Below are 24024 nucleotides of genomic sequence, written 5' to 3' on the forward strand. Positions count from 1 at the left end.
ACAAGTTGATGATTCCAAGCAATGTTTGAAGATGATCAAACGTAATAAACCCGAGGTTTTGCGACGTTTTGATATCACATATTTAAATGAATTATGCACAAAATAACTTTAAATAGAGTATACAGACATTTTTAGTAAATTTTAACATGTAATATTTGAAGAATGCACTGTTGCAGCTCGAGTAGGAGACCACAAGGTTTGGCCGTCCTGGAAAATGGATCGATGCTTGAATCGCTGCCAAATCAACATTTTTCTTTGACACGGTATCGCAATTTTGCCAGAGAGATGAGAAAAGGTGGCAAAAAATATGGTATAAAAGTTATTTGATTAATACGTATTGTACCAATTTTTTTTTAATAAATGCCTTTTCTCATGTTTGTCGGTAATTAGTTTCCTGTTTTTATAACAGATTTCACTAGCCATAAGTATTTAATATTATGATTTGATAAATTTATCATTTTATTCTATTGACATTAACATCCTAAATGGACAAGTTATAGGCGCATTTCACACATCTATACAACTTGCGACAGGATATTTTGGTATGCCCATATGCCTGGCATCTGGCGCATTGTGGAATGATCCTTTTATGTATGGTGGTTCACATTTAATAACATTGTCGCCCAAATACTTTTGGCTTCTGCATTTAATTTTGCATACGTCTGACAACCGGACGACTTTGGCAGGCTCATTCGTTTATATGTTCGAACGAATCACACAGCAATCTGTCTCTTTTTAACTAGAATAAAATGAGAAGGAAAATATTGTCTGGTTCTAAAACGAATATAAAACATTGGTAGAGGCTCCTTGATTGCATGATGTTTAATATTCTGTATATTTACAACTTCGTGGCCTTGTTCAGCTAGGACTGTTTTAATTGTGTTTGAATCTGTGGCGTGACGTACTCCTTTTATGGCGAATTTAAATGTTTTTTCGGACTTTGGTCGAAAAATATGATATTGTATATTTCTATTGTCCTGTTCTCTTATTAACACTTTGAAGTGTTCAGGGTCAAACATTTGGATCTTCATTCTTTAAAATCCGATTGTTTTATTGTATAATTATTTGATATTGTCTTGAGCAAGCCAGGCAGATGTTTAATAACACCTACCTTATATATTGTTACTGGGGGTGGTCTGGAAATTGTTTTTGATTGGTTTTCTTTGTTGTTCCGGTTTTCTTCTGTCTCTTCTGTCAGGACACTGAAACTGTTGTATGTTTGGATGGGCTTTTGAAGCCAATAAGCGTTGGTTTTCTTTTTTTTTCGGACGATTTGTTCTTCCGGACTTTTCAAGCGTTTTTTGTTTGTAACGATGTTCCATTCTGGCATTTGAGGAGTTTCAGTTATTGGCAGTTGATCGCTATTTCGAATAGTGGGTGTGTCAATTAATAAATCGACAAAAGAGTGCTGTAGATTACCTATTATGTATTGAAATTAACCGTATATCACTTAACAGCTATTAAATGTTTAAGATAAAATAAAATAAATTTTAAATTTCACGTTCAGAAATTCAGATTTTAAATCACATTATCACCCTATAATGGCTGAGACTAGGTTTTCACTTTTTACCGACACTTTTATGATACCAATAGTAACTCAGATGTTTTTTACAACAGAGCGTTCTGAAGGTCACTTCGCGATGGTCTGAACAGAACCTCCTTTTACAGAAGTTATTGGATGAAGCTACAATACAAAAACAATTGCCAGAAAAGTTTAATGTGATCCGAGTCGCAATTTGTGAACAATTACAAGCGATGACAAGGATTTAAAAAATAGGAAAATGGGCTACAGATTGAATGATAGGCAAATATGTATGAAAGTATGAAAGGAAGTCATTTCTGCATCGAATAATAACGAACGATGAAAAATTAATTTATTTCCAAAATCCCAAGCGAAAGAAAACATTGTTGTAACCTGGCGAAGCCGGCCCATTGTCTGCAATGCCAAATCACTTTGGTGTCATGGCCATTCTCTGTGTCTGGTGGGACCAGATTAGTGTCCTATATTACGAGGGTCACTATTTATATTTCGGGAATTGGCAACACTGTTGTCATATGAGTCCATCTGACGGTACCATCGTAAAGTTTGACATTTTTGACGATATACGTACTCAGAACATTTTGTCGCACGGACGCTATTTGTTTATTTTATATTTCGTGCAAAGTTTCGTCTCGGCAAAAAATGGAACTGAGTTGTGAACATTTTCGTGCGATGATTTTTTACGATTTTCGACGTGGATTATCACAACAACAATGCATAAATCAATTTGATTTAACTTTTGGCGATGAAGCTCCATCAAAAACCACCGTGTATCGCTGGTTTAGTGAATTCAAACGTGTTCGTAGTTCGCTGTCCGACGAGTTTCGTGAAGGTCGTCCAAAATCGGCTGTTGTGCCAGAAAACATCGATGCTGTGTGCGAAATGATTAAGCAAGATCGTCATGTCACCTATTGTGAGATTGAAGCATCCCTAGGCATTAGTTCCACCTTGCATATATGCTCAAAAAAAGGCTCGTGTCGGTTGGTGCAAAAAAATGCTTAAGAAATTCAATCGCAATGCTTCAAAAGACGTTTATAAAATCGTGATAGCCGACGAATCATGGATACATTCGTATGAGCCTGAAAGTAAGCAGCAATCGAATGTATGGATGTTCCAACATGAACCAAATCCAACAAATTTGTTCGCGCACAAAGAAAACCTGGCCTGTTTTTTCGGGAAAACTGGTCATATTGCAACAGTCTTTCTAAAGGATCGTAGAACAGTAAATTCCGATTGTTACACAACCATTTTTCTGCCAGAAATCTTCGGTGAAATAAGGAAAACAAACAAGAAACGCCGGATTGTTCTTCATCATGACAATGCGAGCTCTCAAACAAGAGACTATGTGAGCACTCAGAACATCGAATTGATGGGTCATCCGTCGAACAGCCCTGATTTGGTACCCAATGACTTCTTTTTGTTCCCATTCGTGAAGAATAAACTATGTTGTCAACGATTTTCATCGCCCGAAGAAGCTATTGAAGCGTTCAAAAATCATGTTTTGAATATACTTCATTCAGAATGGCGAAGTATAAAGCTTGCGATTGGCAAGTACTCTGAAAAACAATAAAAATATATTCGCAGCTTAACTATTTTTTCCCTATTCCCGAAATATCAATAGTGACCCTAGTATGAATGGTTGAAACCTGGAGAAACAATTGTGACCGCTACCGACAACAAATGGTCAATTTGAATAGTGCATTGATCGAAAAACGTTCCCTTTACGCTCTTCTTACACAACAAAGCCAGTCAAAGTAGTATTAATATTACTGGGATGAGAAGCTTATTATCGCATCCATACTCTCCAGATCTAGTTCCTTCTGATTGCCATCTTTTCGTATCGACGCATTTGTGGAAAAGCAGCATTTCACCGATTTCGAATAAGTAAAAGAATTCTCAATGAATGGTGTAGCTCAAAAGACTGTTCCTTTGTGCAAAATACTGAATGATAAACTAAATGTTAACTATCAATTGTAAATAACGTGTGTGATGATGGGAATACCTGGACCTCATACCACCTCACAAAAGTCGTTGTAAACCTGAAAATAATTCGAGTTTTGAAAAATCTTCTTGTGGCCATATGCTTAATGGTATAAACTTCTAAGAAACGAAAAAAAAATGATTTTTTTAAAAAATTTATAGCCGAATACCCTCTTAATTCAAAATCTTTTTGCGAAAATTTGAGCGAATTTGTTGAATCTTTCAAAATGTTGTCCAACCCAAGCCCAAGTCGCATTTTATACGCAGAAAATCACAATGTCTTTTAATACTATACAAGGTTCGATCCATATATTATCCATCCATTTATAGATTCGAAATGGGCAGTATCTTGTAGAATACAAATGATTTTAAAACGTGTGGTCGAAAATTGTCATATTACAAGTTTTCCTAACCTTCGACCACTTGTCCTTTAAAATTAATTACTTTGGGTTTCCACCGGAGAGATGAACATCATCACTGTTGTCCAGTCAATAGTTAATTTTTCTGTTTTAGAATCAAAGTAATGCTTGAGAAATTGATATTTTACTTGAGTGGTATTTTTTAATTTATTTACTTATTTTATTTATTAACTCCATTTTATTTTAAAACAGAGAATAATAAGAGGTTGGCGCATGCGCATACATTATAGCTATATTTACTTACATTTTTTATCGTGATTATTAGATTTTATATCGAATATATTTATAAGCAGGTAAATAAGTTCAGGTGGTGATTAAAAATGGTAAAATTTTGGAAATAGCAAATTTCATTTAAAATATTATTGAATAAAATGAAATAATAATAAAAATTTCTATATGTCTTTTTATTTTTATGAAAACGCCATTTTTAAATTAAATTACATATTTGAACAATTCACAAGAAATCCATGAATCATATAAATTAATATTACCATAAAAAAGCCAAAATCGTTTAGATCAAACCCAGCCAATATAGTCAAAACCAAACGAAAAAGCCATCACTATATATGAAAGCAGTGAAATTCTCCTAAAAATATCCAAATATGATCAATTATGATCGCTGCTATTCTTGATCCACAAATCCCATTAATAAATTGACTACCTCGAGCTTTCGATTAACATATTGTACATTTACCAGGCTAAAATGAATGGATTATTGTAATTTTAAATTGAAAGAAATCTCAGTCAATACATTATTATATTTACAAAACAATAATTTATTTACCAATACTCTTATATAATAAAGCATTGTATTTTCCTTATCATTAGATCATTAGAGTGTCGTTGATAGTTTTATATTTAATTTATTTGATCCAGATCTACTTTTGTTAGTAAATTTAATTATTTCATAGTATCACTGTGCACTGTTCTTACATCTTAGCAAAATGCTGTCTATTTTCGTCTTCTCTGATTCTCTAAATTTCACATTGTTCGACTTAAACTCACCACATATTCTAGATGCATCTTACCTATATTAATGACATGACTACTTCCAACACAACAAGAATCATTTTCCTCTATTTTTCCGTTATCATTAAATTTTGGCATATGTTGATACCTATTCAATGTCGTTGAACATGATAGGTTTTGAATTTGGCAGCTAATATTCCCAATTATAAATAAAATTGATGCTATTTGGATTTTATAACTTTTAAAAATTTAACCTTACATTCTGCACTTACACTTGTTATTCCATATTTTAAAACCAATGTATGTTAGACCACCAAGAATAACAGAATAATTTAATTATTATTACTATAGAATTATTAATGTAACATTGAATCATGAATATTCACAACACAGAATATAAAATATTCTAAATTTTCTTGTTGTTTTGACTTGAACGACTGTACCGATCGACTCGAAAAGAATGTACCAGAATGTAAAGGAAGGCAATATAGTTTATTCTTTTATATGGTCTATTCTATGCGGGAGAGTGCGCATGCGCCAATTCCAGAGATATTTGTGGAGTAATGTATATCCTATTAATATTACGATTTATAAAAACAAGCATCATCCGAGAACTTTTCAGCCTGTCCTAACTGCTAAAATGTAGAATATCTTCATTTAATTTATTTAACTATTTTCTAACTGACTTTTCAATTTCAGCCTTCGATCCAAAATAGAAGACTCCGAGACTGGCCCACTCAATTCCCCCGTGTTCCAAGAGGAAGATCCAGGCAACCAGAGCTCAGATTCGGAATGCGTCGTGTCCGACCCCTGCAATTATCACTTAAACGACGAGGACGACCTCCAGAATGATGCGCAGGACAAGAAAGTGTCGTTCCTCAACAGCGAGAACTGGGATAAGTTCGATCCAGATGGTTTGAAGAAGAAGTAAGTACTTTAGACCGTAATTTAATGATTTTTTTTTGTAAACGAAGTCGTTAATGGACGACATCCTTGTACCTCCTGGTGTGGAGGCGTATGATTTAAGCATTTTATATTTTCCTATACCGTTAAAAACGTACAAACGTTTCTTTTTTGCGTTTATTCAACACTTCAGAAATATTCGCTATATGTACAATAATACCCATTTGAATTAAAATAGCGTACCGTTACCTGATTTTTTACTAAACTGGAATTATAAGCAAAACTAATACAGCAAAAATAATTATTACACACAAGAAACAAATGTCACCTGAAGAAACGATCAAAGGACGTGGTAATTTTCCCGTCTGAATAACTTAAGAGATATTTCCTCAACTTTAGAAGTTTCAGAATACGCTTGGAATATGTTTGTTTCTGCGGAACGATTGGCAATTCTAAACTATACTTGTTTTTAACACTATCCAAATTTCGGAACTCCGACACCAAATTCTTTCAACACAAGAAGAGAAATCTCAGAAGTTCGATAATCTCTTTTGCAATATCGATACCCTTGGAAAATAAGCTCTACGCTCGAGTCAACTGTTCGTCTTTCTTTCTTGCCAAAGCTTTCAAAATTTGCTCATTTATTGATAATGCTAACAAATAATTTCAAAACTTCGGGATATTTAAATCTAAATTACCTGTTTTGATCGCCATTTTGATCGCCAAAATAATGAAATATTATGAGTCAAATGACACATCCTCCCTAGAGAATTAAAAGAGCTAATGAGGCACATTAGAGAACTCAGGGACAGGGTTAGAGCCTTGAATGAGAGGAAATGGGAATCATTTCTTCAAAAGCTAGGCAACCCCTCTTCCCCAAATGACTTCTGGTGCGCCACCAAAAGCGTAGTGGGGAAAAAATCGAACGCAATCCCCCCTCTGAAGGCTGATTCCTCTACGGATATTGCCTTCACAAATCCAGAAAAAGCCGAGCTCCTCGCAAACGCGTTCGAGAATCAAATGAAATGCAATCCATCTCTGGGCCGACCTAAACAGACATTATCCATCATAAACGACACTATCCCCTCTCTAAAGAGGAAATATTTCCAGTCAGTTCATCTTCTGAAGAGCATAGTCTCTCCCAGAGACCTTCAGCTCTCCATAAAACGTCCGTCCTCCAAAAAAGCTCCAGGCCCAGATGGTGTAACAATAAACCATCTAAAAAACCTCACTAACAAGCAACTATCTGAACTTGCCAACATTATAAACTCCATCCTGAGATTAAAGCATTTCTCAAAGTCCTGGAAACATGCGCTTGTCGCTGTTATTCCTAAAAAAAATCTAATCCTTCTGACTACAGGCCTATCAGCCTGATTAGTTCACTCTCCAAACTATTTCACAGACGCACATAACATAATCCCGAACGAACAATTTAGTTTCCGTGCTAAACTTTCATGCCTCCATCAAGCTGCCCACGTCGCAGCAACTATCCACCAGACAATGATAGAAGGTCGAAAAACAGGAGCCATCTTCTTATATGTCTCCAAAGCTTTCGACCAAGTATGACACCACGGTCTAATATTTAATGCTAAACAACTACCGAATGACCTAATATCCCTGATAGATTCATACTTGGATGGTAGGTCCTTTCAGGTGAGGATCGGTGACGCAGTCTCCTCTCGTAAACAAATGTCCACAGGAGTCCCGCAAGGCGCTCCTTTAGCCCCAGCCCTATTCAACCTTTATATGGCTGATTTCCCGCTCTACAAACTTTCCCACACAGCCATTCAAGTACAACTGAACTAAACGATAGCGTGGTACAAATTCTGGCGGCTTCAGATTAACCCGAACAAAACTCAGGCTATTCTGTGCCACCGCAAGAAGGAGTTTCACGCCTATTGCCTCCAAATCGATAAAGTCCCTATCCCATGGCTCCAGAAAGTCTCATACCTCGGTCTCCAGTTCGACCGCAGATTTCAATGGTCTGCCCAAATCCAGCACGCCATTTGCAAAGGAATAAATATGTATGTATAAAATGCTAGTCCATCTAATTTGCCTCAATGGAGCACAGGTGTTGTACAGATATGTCTCGGAAAGACAACTTGAACTACTCCAAATGTTCCAATCCAAAAAAGCCCTTGCGTTAGTCAGAGACCCATGGTTTATGATGAATGTCAATACACACCTCCAATCAGCCATCCCGTTCGTGAAAAATTTCATAAACATGCTCAGTGTGAGATTCTCCATCGGAACCTTAGAACACGATAACACCCTAATAAAATCCCTACCCGTCCACAAATCCCGGTACTAAACAAACTACGACAGTCCCAGTCGTAGCGCAGGGTCTCTGTCGCCCGCAACACAATCATATCCCGAACCTGAAACGACATTAGACGAAGACCATTTGGTTCTAGCTGGTCATTCTAGTAAACGAAAAAAAAAATCAACGTCTTTTGACTTGTTTTGATACTGTAGAATCTTTGGTAGGAAACGAATAGGTATTCAAGGCCAAAGTAGCCGTGAATTGGCCACGACTCATTCATAATTATAATAAAAGAATGAGAGAAGAGTCCATAATTGGTAGACTTCTAAATATCGAATCCTTTTTAGAGGTAAGAAATGGTACTGGCCTCTAGGCATTCGTGTTTTAAAAATGTTCCTGCTTAATGAATGACTTACAACCAGATAAATAAATATAAGACCACCCCCTGTCAGATTGTAGACGAAGGGTTTATTTTTCTTGTGTAAAAAAATCGAAAGATAGAGCTACTAGACTTATTTCAGGTTCTTTTACAACTTGTCAAATTTAATAATTTTGGTCTGTATATGATGATGAGTTTCATACAAAATTTTTCAGATTTTATTTTAGGACTGTGGTCAGCTTTCCTTGAAAGCTGGTTTTCCTATATTTGTCATTTTTCATATGTGATGATATATTCGCATTATCGTATTTATTTGACAGGCTAACTAAGCAACCAAAGATTTGATCAAAATGCCAATGATGCTTGGGAATGGCAATAGATTAAGCTCACATTATAAGTAATTCCTACAATAAATATTATTAAACTGGTTTATGTGACGATCCACAATTTAATTTGTATAAATCTAGGAAATTCCAGATATAACATTATTTAAAGTTGTGTTATCGGTACTGCCCACATTTCAAGCGTTTTATCTCGTATTGTATTTTTATGACATATAAACATAATTTTACAGTTACTGATAAATTAATATTGCATTTATTTTTAACATTTTATCATGTAATATATTCCAACTATAGTATCACGTTAATTACCTTAATTAAATATTTATTAAGTGACATGACTCACTGTGCAATTTTTTCCTTATAATGGTGTATGCAATAAAATGTTGAAAAATTTTTAACAATATATGTTGTTTGAATGGGACAAAAAATAGGAAGGGTTTCCCAACGAAAATCTTAAACATAGCAATATAGGCTGAAGTAAAATAAAGAATTTGAATTACAGCTGAAAAAAATAATCACTGTCCCGAAATAATTAGTAGTCCCAAAGTATTTCTTGGAATCAGAGAGAAATAATCTTGTGGTCATAATTGATGCGTTTCACAAAGCTAACTGTAACAGCATATACATGATATGTATCCATTTATATATGTTGCTCATCATCCATACTTACCAAGCATCGCATCTTCAGATTAACATTTGTTTCATGCTATGTAATCAGCCTTGTCTGGTGAACGATATATGAGTAAATAGCTGAAACCAAAGAAGCAAGCAAATCCGCAGACAAATTACCTGAAATTATTAGAGGTACCTTCATATGTAGCCCAGAAATATTAATGGCTTGCATTTGTTCTGTTTTTTTTTTTTTTCATTTTAGGCCTTGGGAAAAGGTGGTACTATATATGTTAATCAAGATATTTGTCATAATTTTCTGCAACTTGCTGGTTGGACGATGCTAATTTGGCAGTGATCCAATCATCGATACACTTTCGCATTTCTTCACAAACCGCGTACCAATCAACCCACGCTGCATCGCCCTGAACAAGTGAGAATCAGAAAGCACTATGTCTGTTTAATACGTTTAGTTTTACAGAATCTTTACCTTTCAAGCTGTTATTGGAGTTTTTACAATAATAGGTCGTTCAATTTGTTCAATATCACTGATCAAAACACATACAAATACTTAAAGATTATACATAATGTAAAGAATTATATGAACCTACAGAGCAACTGAGTTTAAAATAAGATTTATTTTGTAATTCCACTTTTTATTGTAGTACATAGATTACAAACATTTCTCACTGATATATATTATTAGCAAATACACTTATGACTTACTTATAGTGATCATATTGTCAAAGGGATTTAAAAGACGTATCTAACATAATCGGTATTTAGTATATCAGCATTTAGAGAGTAAAACCAGATACAACTGGTTAGACTCTCTTTCATTTTTGATGCTCTTGATCGGAGTCTCGTTAATTAACTAAATCCAGCTTGTCACAGCTGAATAATCAATCAAGAAGACGGTGTACCACTTTGGATTTATTTGGCTAAGATGATTAAGTTGATATTGTTTTAGTGTTTATGAACTTCATGACCTTCTGAATGTCTTCGTTCAAAACAGCCCTTAAGACAAAAAACATCAAACTGAATGCAGTGTTCCATATAACCAGTATCTATCCATTGTTTTTTCTGACTGGGTCATATTGAATTTCTTAATATGTTAATTCACAGTACAAGTTGGAATTAAGAGTTTGGTCGTAGTGGAGCGGCTCGCTAGTCACCATCCGCTTCAGAAATGAGTCGATTATATTGCGATTCGCAAATGGAAATCGATTCATGAGGTTTTGTTGGTGTAAACCCACACATTAGGCTTCTTTTTGCATCCAGCGTTTTCCAAATTGTTTTCAATATTTAGCTCCTAGAGAATATAAACATTGCCTACATGATTTTCTTTTAAATACTTCAATACTTTCAAATAGCGAAATAATTTCGATTCCCAACTTTCTCTGATGTTTCTACTAACTTCCTGTGATGTAGTGCCATCCTTTATCATAATTCATCACATATCATGCATCGCAGTAGGTTAATATGTTATATTTAAAAAACTAAAGAGGCATAAAACATAAAACAGAAACATTAGAGTTCCACTCCATACAAATTTCAAATTTATATATAATTTTGAGGTTCTAAAATCAAACCTAGGGTCTTTTTTCTTTGCCATGATGAATTTTGTTATTGATTAACTACTACCGACGCGTAATTTTTAATTAATTAATTAACTAATTTAATTAAGTACTTGTATGTGGTTGTATTTAGATATCAAAGGAATTTACAATAAAAGCAGTCCAAATAAATATTATAGATAATAAACATAAATTAGGTAAAACATCATGGAATAGTTCCTCTACCAGAATTTTCCGTAAATATACATATATCGTAAATATTTAAACTGATTTATCAACAATAAGTTTAAAAATACATATTTGATATTTTATGTACATAAAAACTGCGAAAATTTTGTAAAAATAGCAACAGTGATTTTGAAATACTTTAATATTTGAATAGCACACGTTCCACACTTATTATCACTAGTTAATCTAATTATTCCCATAATATTAACGAGCCAATATAACAACTTTACGTTAATTAATAAACTATCCAAAGAACTATTATTTTCTAATTATTATAATAGAAAGAAAAGAAAAAAATAGCATTTTACAGTAATGGAAAATAACACTCCAAAAAAAACCTGAACATTTTAACTGAGTTCTATGTTAGAATATAACGTATGTCAACATTTCAATCAGATTCTCAAGAAGATTGTTGTTTATCTTTATAATTTGTTGAACGTTGTTGTCAAGAAACTAGGATCCCCAAAATATTTCGAAATCTTGTGACCACTTTTTACTACATACAATATGAGAACGTTATTTTAATCACTTTTTGCATACCTATACATAATAATAGATGTATACATAAGTTCTCTATGTTTTATAAAATATGTCATCACATGTAAAACATGAACAACATCATGAAGTTAAAGTATTTTTTATTTTTCAAAATTATATGTTTTTTCTACATTAACAACGTAAAATTTAATTCATGAAAAATGTGTTTGCATTTAGTTTTACCTTATTATTATTTTATGAAATAATCTGCTGCACGTCTTGTTATTATGGAAATTATGCTCTATCTCAAAAACTATTTGTAGAGATTGTGCTAGAAATGCAATCGTGATGATAACTAGTAATGGATATAATAAGGTGTTTTTATTGAGTAACATCTCAGTGTTCAAAATAATCATTTAAATCAGAATCATTACATTAGAATCTCTGAAGCCCCAACAACTTTTTTACGCTAATATTCACGTGCGCGCTACTGGTACATATGCTTTTGCACTAACTCAACCTTATACCATCACAAAAGGCTTGGTTCTTTATATCGTCTTCCATAGATTACTTTGCACTTGATGAATAAATCTCTGTTCATGACTTTTGGTGAATTTTCTAACAGAATCCATTTCTTATCTCTATGGGGGTTTCTGTAATATTATAATTATATAATTCAATACTCATTATATAATACGATACACCTTGTATACTGATAAATTATTTTTAAGTTGTTTTTATCTATTTTTGACAGAGCTCTGTATCTAAAGGTCATTTTTGCAATTTTTTTTGGAAAAATACTTTTTTGTAGTAATTTTGAGATTGAGTTGATAAATAAAGTCATTTTTGAAGCCAAAAATAACGCGTTTTGTTTGTTACGCCCGGAACTTTTCAGCCCATGTATTAATAGCCTAGAACGTATCATAAAGAGTTATATAGAGGTTATGGGAAGACTAGTCACTTATAGAAATATATTTAGTTCCTGCAACCTCGTCCAAACAGTTCTAGCAGTTCGGTATGACTTATTGTATTATTTTCTTATCAAATGCATTAAAAAGAGAACTGTGTTATCAATAAAAAGAAAATGTACAAGTTGATATGAAATATGCATTGTCCAGATTATTAAGAAAGAAAATGTAATTGAATTAAGAAAGAATTATTTAATTAGACTAAGAAAAGAATTGAAGAATTGAGAAAAATTAGCTTATTTAACCAGTGCTTATTAGCTTCCTCTCTCATTCAGATAATTATGCTTTTTTAATTATGATATTTTTTCGTTTTATATCTCATTGTTTTTCGTTTTTTAAAATAGACATATACCAATTTTATATTCATTATTTTAATAAATATACCGAAGAGACAAACTTCCTTTAACTAAAACTAGCTCGAATTATTATCTAAAGCAATCAGATACATCGATTCGAATCCGTATACCCTACTGACCCAAGCGATATTGGATGCTTGAAGAACTTTGAATCCATTGAATTCAGTCGTAGTTTGGCGTCAAATTAATACAACCGAAAACATTTCCCTAGCAGAACACGTCCTTTCATCAATTGACGAGGATATGCTATAAATAGTATCGGTATAGTTACATATAGTCTACTCAAAGTTATTTTTTACATACGTCATCTAAATTTGTGACGTCAAAACATCGCAATGTTGCGGCATCAACTTGAGTTTTAGTTCAGTTTGCCTTTGACATACAACAAAATTCTAATCTAAATATAATAATTGAACAAAAATGTTATTAAATATAATCGATATAATTATATTTAAATATATATTTATATTTATTTTAACGTTATAGTACATCTAAAAACTACAGTTATTTATACAGCCACAATAGTTTATAGGTTAGAGTCCTCTTATCACTATTACTTTGAAGAATTTAGCATACTCCTGACAACCGGACGACTTTGACAGGCCCATTCGTTTACTTGTTCGAACTAATCAGACAGCATTCTGTCTCTTTTTAACCAGAATAAAATGAGAAGGAAAATATTGTCTGATTCTAAATCAAATTTACAAATTGTGATAGGTAATACATTAAACATCTTGATAACGTATGTACAAAAAAACTTATATATAATAGATTGGATTGTTTTTAATTCAAGCTTCAATCGCATTATGTTTTAGCAGGAGAAAGTCAAATTAAGTGTTTGGTTCAGTTACAGCACCTCGTGATGAACAATTCTTTTCCAATCCCAACCACCTTGCTTGACACGTAATATTTTTTTTCTTTCTCTGTTTTGTATCATGGCATTCTGTCTCAGAATAATAAGCCAGCGCGTTATACATATTCTAAACTGTTGTTTTAGTGAGTTTTTTAATTGAGAGAGCTCCAATATGTGGGTGCAGCTTTCATCCGTCCACAGGAATCTGTTGTGAGACTGAGGATGTTGCATATCTTGAGCTTCAGGTGCTGTTGTCCTCCTATTAGTTGCGCAAACTTCCTCTAATACTTTATGTTATGCTGACTTATATCCTGCTTTAGTGTTCGTATATTAAGATATAGATAAATATACCCGTTGCTCATGCCCTGAAGAATATTGAGCTTCTTTCTTCAGGACTTGCTATGGAACCTTTCAATATTTCAATATTGCTATTCCTTGCTGTACCCGATAGTTGAATGCCAGACGAGAAGAAGAAGATAGATTGTCTGAAGGAATTGTATATCATCATTTTGCTCTCATTGATTTAATTTTCCTGCTATCGAATTTTTTACACATGCATGCTCTTCTTCTTGGATGTTTTCGTTATATAATTTTACCGACGGGCAGGTTTATCTTCTCAGTGTCTAAGTAATATCAATGGACTCGGTTTGCTTTATCTTTATTCTCTACTAGTTAAACTATTTCTATTTCATTCAGATGGCATTGAAATTAAAATTAAAGAGTGTTTGAGTAAGAATCCACTGAAGAGGACACGAAATCACTCATTTTTCACACATAGAAACTAGATGCATTGATTGTTTAACTGTCAATTTATATTGAACCCAAGTATGGAGCTATCCAGTCTTATAAAAATGATTCAAATCCATCTGTTTTAGTGTTGATATTTAGTTCTGTAATTATATTGCGAGATGAGATATGTCGATCTAGCTCAATATTTTAAAAGATAAAAGATTTTAAAGAATTTCATTGGATTTTCTACAAGTATCCAGCCAGGGTGAAGTTTATCTTTACCATCAAAATTATTGCACTGGTATTGACTTAATTACTGTTCATCATAAGCACCACATCATTTTCAAAACTCAATAGCTTTTGATTGAGGCAAGGAATTTATATCTGGAATATTTTATAAACGGTCTGCGCATGGTAATGTGTCTTTATTAAATAAGTGTTGCTAGAAACAACATAAGCTACCTTAAAGCCAACCACTAGAAGAAACCGATATAATTTTTTACAAATCTTATATATTAATAAGACCCAATAATTCCTATGAACCCATTAATTAATATTGAGAAGTTATAGGTCAAAATGCGTAATAAAATTAATAACATTCAACAAATGTGTCGAATAAATGTTTTGTTTGTTTAACTCTTGAACTAAAGGATTAATAAAAGAGAATATTTTCATTGCCACATATATTTTTCCAAATGAATAGAGGCCACATGATAAGTATACATCAATAAGAGTTTATTGTATTCGAATATCCATACGACTCTTACAGACTTGCTCAGTTCTTATTTTGGGTCGAGATTATGGTGGCAGATCTAAGTAACGAAACAACAGAACACCTTTTTATCATTTCCAAAACTCTCGAAGTGTTACTGATATACTGCCTTATGTTATATTATGAGCGAATTCAGTATCCATTTTGCTGCTTTTTGAAAATATCTCGGTCTATGAGCAATATTCGATGCTCCACACCACTTGATCACCTTTATATGATTTTGACATATGTTTTCAAGAATTAAGTTTCAAAAGTAATAAAATTACTAACAAAATAAGATCGTCGGTGGATCTGGTACTATTTTTCTTGGAATTGGTGCAAAATGCCTAGTTTTCGAAAATTTTAAGTTGTTAACAATTGGTTACACAAACATAATACAAAAATGTGTAAGGTCAGTAAACAAGATATCTGATCATGTTTTCACTTTAAAATGGCATTTATTGAAAAACAATCCTACAATATATATTAATCAAAACACAAGGTGTCCCAAAATAAAACCCATGAAACATTTTAAGTTTTGCTTCGATCTGTACAAGTAGTAAACAGAAGGCGCTATGTCTGGGGTTATATGTTGTGCTTTATGGCCATGAATATTCTGCTTTGGTGTCGATGTGGATGGTCCTCCTAGACCTCTTCGGCTGTATATTTTTTTAATGTATGTTCGTCGAGTTCTCCGTTAATTATGTGCCGATTTTCAAAATAATTCTTTTATTCGAAAGAGTGTACTTCCGAGGTGATCCTGTTGCAACCAAATAAGGATCTCTTGGGGGCAAGGGGGGGAAATCAAGGGAGAATCTCAAATTTCAAAGGCACGTACAAAGTTTTCTCATATTTTTTATCTAGAACTAGTGACCCGCCCCGGCTTCGCACGGGTGCTATGCTGATACTAAATTAAATACACTACAGAAAAAATATGAACGTTGTATATAAAAACATAGCGGCCCGCTCCGACTTTGCACGGGTATAAAATATATATGCCTATGTCACTCAATGAAAACATGATTAAAATCGATCCAGTATTTTTGGTTCATTCATTACTGCCCTTGGCCTGCACGCATTAAATTTGGAGTAAAACAATTCCTCTTCCCCTATACTTACTATGAAGATTTCCTGCTATCTTTGGAATATCTAAATTCATACAATTTTTATTACATTACACATTTTTAAACGCAAATTTTAAATTTGTAATATCTCCGAAAATATTTGTTTAATTTACATGCTGTAAGGAACCATATTGATCTATATTAATTGCACACTGTATTTAAGGTACTTAATTCGATAAGGATTAATGCCGTATTGCTTAAAATAGCTTCGTAAATAAGCCATTTTCTCACGTGAAAAGTAAACAATAAAAATGGTTAATGTGGGTTATCCCTAAAAGATAAACATATACCATCGCGGACTTTTTTGTAGACCTTTTTATGGTGTACAATACAATTGATCTAACTCGTAGGGTTAGGCAGCGTTTTTGCTAATTGCTAAATAAGCCTAAAAAAATAGGTTAATTTACGATATCATGTTAGAAACCTCTAAAATTAGCAATGTTGCCTTAGTATATTATGCATGTATTATACATATAAACCTTCCTCTTGAATCACTCTATCTATTGAAAAAAACCGCAAATCCGTTGCGTAGTTTTAAAGATTTAAGCGCACATAGGGATATAGGGACAGAAAAGGCGACTTTGTTTTATACTATGTAGTGATAATCAGATATTTGTGTATAATGTTATTGCTGACCTGATGTGATGGAAAATCGGAAGTCGTTCAGTGCAAAAGCCATTCAGCTTGCTTTTTAAGCACAAACTATACCATATAAGACATCATAGAACGTATCGTGTAATGGTTAAAGTGTTTATCTCTCAAAAGGAGGTAGCTGGTTCGATTCCCGGCGGGGGCAATAACTTTTGTTGTTGTTTATTTAAAACTTTTGTCAAATCACCTAGACTAGGTAGCGGATCCCAGGGCCTGAAGGCCTTCCTGTTTTTCCTCAAACGAGCTGCAGCTTTACTTGGCCTACCTATATTAATATTTAATTATTATTCATTAGAGAACTGCGTAATTTATTGAATAAATATCCAACCCTAAAAAGAGAAAAATAAAATAGTTTTAACAAATCAGTTGAACCGACTTGAAAAAATAAATAAGCAAAAAAATTATTTAACCTATCTACTACACACATTTTATACTTTACTACATACACCCAATTTACCAACTACTACCAACTAACTACTTTGAAGTCCGTGCCGAACCCAAACAGTTATATTAATTTCGATTTGTTTTGTTTGTAATTTATTTTTTTGTATAAGTTACTAAATTATATTATTATTTTTGTATTGTTTGGCCTCGGCACCGACTTAGTAGTTAAAATAATATTGTAAATAGTTAGGTGGGTAAACTTAGGTGGGTATTAAGCTAAATTGTGTGTATATAGTAGAATTTAAAATGTGTTAGTAGATAGGTTAAGTAAGGTTTTTGTTTATTTTTATATAGTTATTACAACGGTTATTATATAATAAAAAATCTAAGTTTGATTCTTTTTTATTTTTTAGCGAGTTCCTTATTTATTTTTTGAAGTCGGTTCAATTTTTTGTTAAAAATATTTTTTTGTTAGGGAGTGTAATTTAACGACTTAAAAACTTTCGTTAATTGTAAAATGATAACAATATATCGAGTTAAAAGATAACAACCTGATATAAATAAGACAAAAGTCGTCACATGAATTTTCTATCATTCCGAATAAATATTCAAGAAAAAAGTAGTGCTCCCAATGGACACCTGATGTAAAATCGTTACGTGAAATGATACATGATAAGAAGTAATACCGGCGATTGTTTCCGTCAGAAAATGGAGCTGTAAAAAATGATGCAAACCTAAGTACTTTTTATTCGATAATATATGGAATTAGCAAAATTATATGATACTATAAATTGGACTATCGATATAAAACAGAGGCTAATTTATGATACACGGATCAAGTTAGTCGTTACGTTTCATTATAACAGAGAAAAAATTCTAAAGATTAGGGAAAGGTTAGATGCGGAGGTTCGTTGCTTTTTGTGTAGCATCAGTTCGGTTACGTAGTGATGGAGTAAATTACCCTTGAGGAGTGTACTTGAGGAGTTTGTTCAGTTTAAATCGAGTTAAATCTTCATTTAATACTTCTGGCCGTAGACTACTCGTAAGTTTTTTTTTCTAATAGTTTCGTGAAATAATTAAGAGAATATTAATTATAATTGATAAAAATTAAAATATAATAGATATTCGTTGAGTTTTAACCTCTTTTGATAGAAATGATATTCACAGTTTCTTTCCATTTTAATTTCTCAAAAACTCAAAAGTTACAGATACAGCAATTTTTTTTATAATTGTTTAAATCAATTTACTTAATTCTTACGTATTTTTGATTGTTATTTTTTTTGTATCACCGTCAATTCTCTTATTATATATGTATTAAATATCTCAAAGATAGTTTAGATAGTTTTTGTTTATTAAGTTAGAATTTTACTTACAGTAATAGTAAATTGCTAAAACCGAATATCAGGTGATTAGTTTTTTACCTTTTTTCTTTTCTCTGTAAAGTATCTTCCATAGTGACCAACAGTAATAACCATACGATGGCTTATGATACTCGAAATTTAGATTCGGATAAATGAGAAGATTTCCAACAGAAATAATTAAATCAATGACCCTCTTTAAACAATTACAAATTATTTAATTAAACCCAATTTTATGTACTGCAGTAAGATTTATGTAAAATGTTCTTCTTGCCTGTATTAAAGTTTTTCTTACGAGCTATTATGTTTTGAACCACATATAAAATATGGAAACTTTGTAAATACCTTTTGCTCGCCAAGGAGCATAGAGTTAATTTTCTTTGAAATTATCTTAAGATTTTCGTAAGTTTCCTTCATATACATAGGTAATTTTTTTAAATTATTTAATTATTACACTGTTACTAGTCGTTTCCGACTAACTTATAATTTGTCTTTATGATAACTTAAATCTAGGTATATAACTAGGAAGACCCATCGCCCTATCTCGGTCTCTAGTGAAATAATGTTTATACATGTCACAGCTGTATTGCATCTCACTACACAACACTACACAAGATCAGATGGTTTGATTCTTTTGAGTCTGTTTCCTGCTCTGATGGTGGTATCCAAAAGTTGCAATAACTCAATATTTTCATGAGAATGGAGTCTTTCCTCGTGTCCTCTTGCAATTCTCTTGATTTCTTGACTGACTGTGGGTAACTGAAGGTCTCGATATAGATAGTCAGTCCTATAGTATTTGGGTGCACCCACAATACTTCTCAGGACTTTGTTCTGAAAAATTTATATTTTGTTTATGTTACTCATTGCAGAACATCCCCATAATTGAACTCCGTATATCCATATAGGTTTCAGTATTTGTTAATATAATAGCAATTTATTATGTACTGATAACTGTAATTTTATTCCAATTAACCAATACATTCCTATATTTCAATTCCAGTTCTTTTCTTGGCCTCTTTATTTGTTCTTTCCAGAGAAATTTTGCATCAAGATTCATTCCGAGATAATTAGCGTTGTTGCTATATGGAATTATAGTATTGTTTAATGTTACTGGTGCTTGTACGGTCTGATTGTAGGTGAACTACACATGCATAGATTTACTTTCGTTAAATTTTATTTTCCAAGCTTGTGTCCAATTATTTATGTTGTCACTTGTCTGTTCTGAAAAATTTATATTTTGTTTATGTTACTCATTGCAGAACATCCCCATAATTGAACTCCGTATATCCATATAGGTTTCAGTATTTGTTAATATAATAGCAATTTATTATGTACTGATAACTGTAATTTTTTTCCAATTAACCAATACATTACTATATTTCAATTCCAGTTCTTTTCTTTTCTTCTTTATATGTTCTTTCCAGAGAAATTTTGCATCAAGATTCATTCCGAGATATTTAGCGTTGTTGCTGTGGAATTATAGTATTGTTTAATGTTATTGGTGCTTGTACGGTCTGATTGTAGGTGAACGGCACATGCACAGATTTACTTTCGTTAAATTTTATTTTCCAAGCTTGTGTCCAATTATTTATGTTGTCACTTGTCTGTTCTGAAAAATGTATATTTTGTTTATGTTACTCTTTGCAGAACATCCCCATAATTGAACGCCGTATGTCCATATAGGTTTCAGTATTTGTTTATATAATAGCAATTTATTATGTACTGATAAATGTGATTTTTTTCCAATTAACCAATACATTCCTATATTTCAATTCCAGTTCTTTTCTTGGCCTCTTTATTTGTTCTTTCCAGAGAAATTTTGCATCAAGATTCATTCCGAGATAATTAGCGTTGTTGCTATATGGAATTATAGTATTGTTTAATGTTACTGGTGCTTGTACGGTCTGATTGTAGGTGAACTACACATGCACAGATTTACTTTCGTTAAATTTTATTTTCCAAGCTTGTGTCCAATTATTTATATTGTCACTTGTCTGTTGTACTTTTCGTGTGGCCTCTTCACTATTGTCTTCGACAGCTATAATCGCAGTATCATCAGCAAACATAGCCATCGTAATATTCTCCATTTTTCGTATATCACAAGTGTATAGTAGATAAGGTATTGGCCCTAGTACACTTGTGGTACACCTCCTTTAGCTTCTTTTATTGTAGAGTAAGCTTCTTCTTGTTTAACTATAAACATTCTGGCTGTAATGTACGATTTTAGTAGTTCGGTATATTGTTTTGGTAAGATTTTCTGTAGTTTATGAACGAGGTCTTCATGCCAAACCTTATCGAAGGCTTGTGCTACATCTAAGAACATGACTGAGCATACTTTTGTACTTTCTATACTTTCTTACTTGTACAGGTTATTTTTTCTACCATCATTTATTTACAGCCTCGCTTATCAACAGCTTCTAATTAACAAGTTCCTCTCAAAGCCTCATTAAGTTAATTTTGAGTGTTAGAGATCAATTTCAAGGGCCAATTAATTGCTGTATAAATAAAGCAACTTCATTTTAAAAGGTCAGTTGACTTATACAATTTTTATATGTTCACATTTATATATATTTTCCCTATATTTACAGCGTGTGGTCATCGTAATAATGATGTAGCAACTACTCTCATTTATAGGACTGCTATTGATAACCTTCCTCTGTGCACTCCTGAAAAAAAAGGCTTCATAATGTTTTGTAAAGAATTGCAGCTTCTTTATAAACCTGCTTTATTTAACAAATTTGAGTTATTCAAAAAATAATTTCATTAACTATAAAAATTATTAATCTTTCAATTTAGAATCGATTAAAATCGAAAGAATCGATGCTTGCGCTCGATTAATAGATTCTTAGAATCAAAAAATATAAAATATAAAATCCCTAGTTTCACCTAAAAATGTGTTATTTGTTATGTGAGTAAGCATTTGGACAGTCTGACTTGCTCACAGAGACACGCTAGCTGAAAACGTTTGCTTATAGATTTCGTGGTTGTTTGTGGATAAGGGTAATAGATATTCTGGGGTGATCTCTAGGTTAGTCACATGTTTAGCGCTTTTGATATGATCATAAAACTATTACTAACACTATTCTCAACATATTATTTTAATTACAATAATAAATATTGATTAAATAAGTCAACTGGTTCATGTTTATTCCCGTTTTCTGCAATTTATATTGAAGAAATATTAATAGATCAAAAATTTTGTGTTAAAACGTATAAGCAATGTTAATTGCTAAACTATTTTTTTATTAGGTAGCATCTAAAACTGTGCATTTAACACTTTAAATGATAATCTGTAAAATTTGGTAGAAATAGCAACAGTATTGGTGGAACCTTTCCGACATATTATTTATTAATTATCACCATTTATTATCAATTGATCAAGTAATAATCCTAGTTATATTTTGAGTGAATTAACAGATTAACGTGACAAATATAAAGTTGACTTAAAATTTGAAACATTTCTTATAATAAGCATTTATTAAATATATTTTATTTACGTTAATTAGATTCCGCTATTTTAACCAACAAGACATGACATAAATGAGATGAAATCATTTCTATAATCATGTACTTTATTAAATTAAACATGAAATGAATTATTGCAAAACACCAAATTATTATTTAAACAAAAATCAAGGCAAAGCAAGGTTATGGCGTCTGTATTTTGGGATGCGCATGGAATAATTTTCATTCACTACCTAGAAAAAGGAAGGACCATCAAATCAACAGCGACTACTGCATAGCGTTATTGGATCGTTTGATGGACGAAATTGCCAAACAACGGCCGTATTTAAAGAAAAAGAAAGTGTTGCTTCACCAAGAGAATGCATCATGTCACAAGTCAGTGAAAACAATGGCAAAAATCCATAAATTGGCCTTAGAATTGTATCCTCATCCACTGTATTCTCTAGATTTGGCCCCAGCAACTATTTCCTGTTCTCAGATCTCAAAAGAATTTAGTTATTCCCGTTAGGTAAGAAATTTTCGTCGAATGAATAGGTGATCGCCGAAACTGAGGCCTATTTTGAAGCAAGGGACAAATCGTACTACAAAAATGGTATCGAAAAGTTGGAGGGTCGCTATAATCACTGTATCATTCTTGAAGGAAATTATGTTGAATAAAGAAAACTAATTTTACCGAAAAAATGTGTTTTAATATGGTAGGCCGGGGACTTTTCAATTGAACTGTTATAAGTGTAGTAGATAGGTTAAATAAGGTTTTTGATTATTTTTATTTAGGTATTAGAACGATTATTATGTACATATTTTATTTTAAAATGTTTTTTGTCTTAAAAATCCAAGTTTTATTATTTTTTAATTATTAGTAAGTTCCTTATTTATTTTTTTGAAGAATTTTAATGGGGTGTCCGGATTTAATTTCGACCATGTGAAATAAGTAGGAGGAGGGAGTCCGATCGAGATCAAAAGGTCCCGAAGATAAGGCGTAAAATCTGTTCTCTCGGGCCTTGGAAAAGCGCATTTATCGGAAACAATTAGGAGAAGTCCTAATCCAGTTCCAGGCTTCCTTTTCTGGGGCTTTTTCCGCCTTCCCAGCTCGTCCACTGCAAATTGGATTTGGATCGTATATTGGTCGTTCGATATTTTTTCCGCCCTTGCTCGTGTGACGTGGAAAATGCGAGATTAAAATGATTTTGAAATTTTCGTCGGTATATGTGTGACATTTTCCGTTTACGCTTTTGTATTATTAGGCCTATACATTAGTTTTAAAGGATTTTTGTCGAATTTTAAACGTTCTTGTGAAAAATCAGTATAATTTATTTCATTGAAAATATGGTCTTTCGCTAGTTTTTTCCATTTGTCAGTCAATTTACTGATTACATCTCGAAAGAACGATGTATCCTTTAATCTACCAATCGATTCATTTTTTGGTATCCACCAATCGATTAATTTTTTGGTATCTTCATAACTAATGAAGCGCTGCTCGGACAGGTCACGACTCATATATCGCAACAATTAGTAATCAGAAAGTGCAAGGTCCGGAGAATACGCCGGGTGGTGTAACACTTCCCATTTAGATGTTTCCAAGTATGTGTGTAATAATGAGTAATACCTCAAATTATCGTCCTCTTTCGGTATCAGAATCACTACTTTTAAAACATGGAAGCCGGTTGCCATAAACTTCACCTAATATTCGATAGTTT

At 32.6% G+C, this 24024-nt stretch overlaps 1 protein-coding gene across 4 annotated transcripts in view; it reads left to right on the top strand.

Moving 5' to 3' along the window:
- Ae2 (anion exchange protein Ae2) overlaps positions 1-24024 on the top strand; it is a 212364-nt gene that overhangs the window by 104403 nt on the left and 83937 nt on the right. For 3 of the 4 annotated variants that reach the window (XM_076415695.1, XM_076415697.1, XM_076415698.1), the window contains exon 4: positions 5608-5835. In XM_076415695.1, coding sequence (XP_076271810.1) covers positions 5608-5835 — 228 coding nt within the window. Of the gene's footprint in view, positions 1-5607; positions 5836-18410; positions 18547-24024 lie in introns of those variants that run through there. The other variant, XM_076415699.1, reaches the window with a different exon arrangement.

The sequence above is a fragment of the Rhynchophorus ferrugineus genome, unplaced genomic scaffold (assembly GCF_030347505.1).
Source record: "Rhynchophorus ferrugineus isolate W39M unplaced genomic scaffold, kcgeb_rfMv2 rfM10, whole genome shotgun sequence".
NCBI lineage: Eukaryota > Metazoa > Arthropoda > Insecta > Coleoptera > Curculionidae > Rhynchophorus > Rhynchophorus ferrugineus.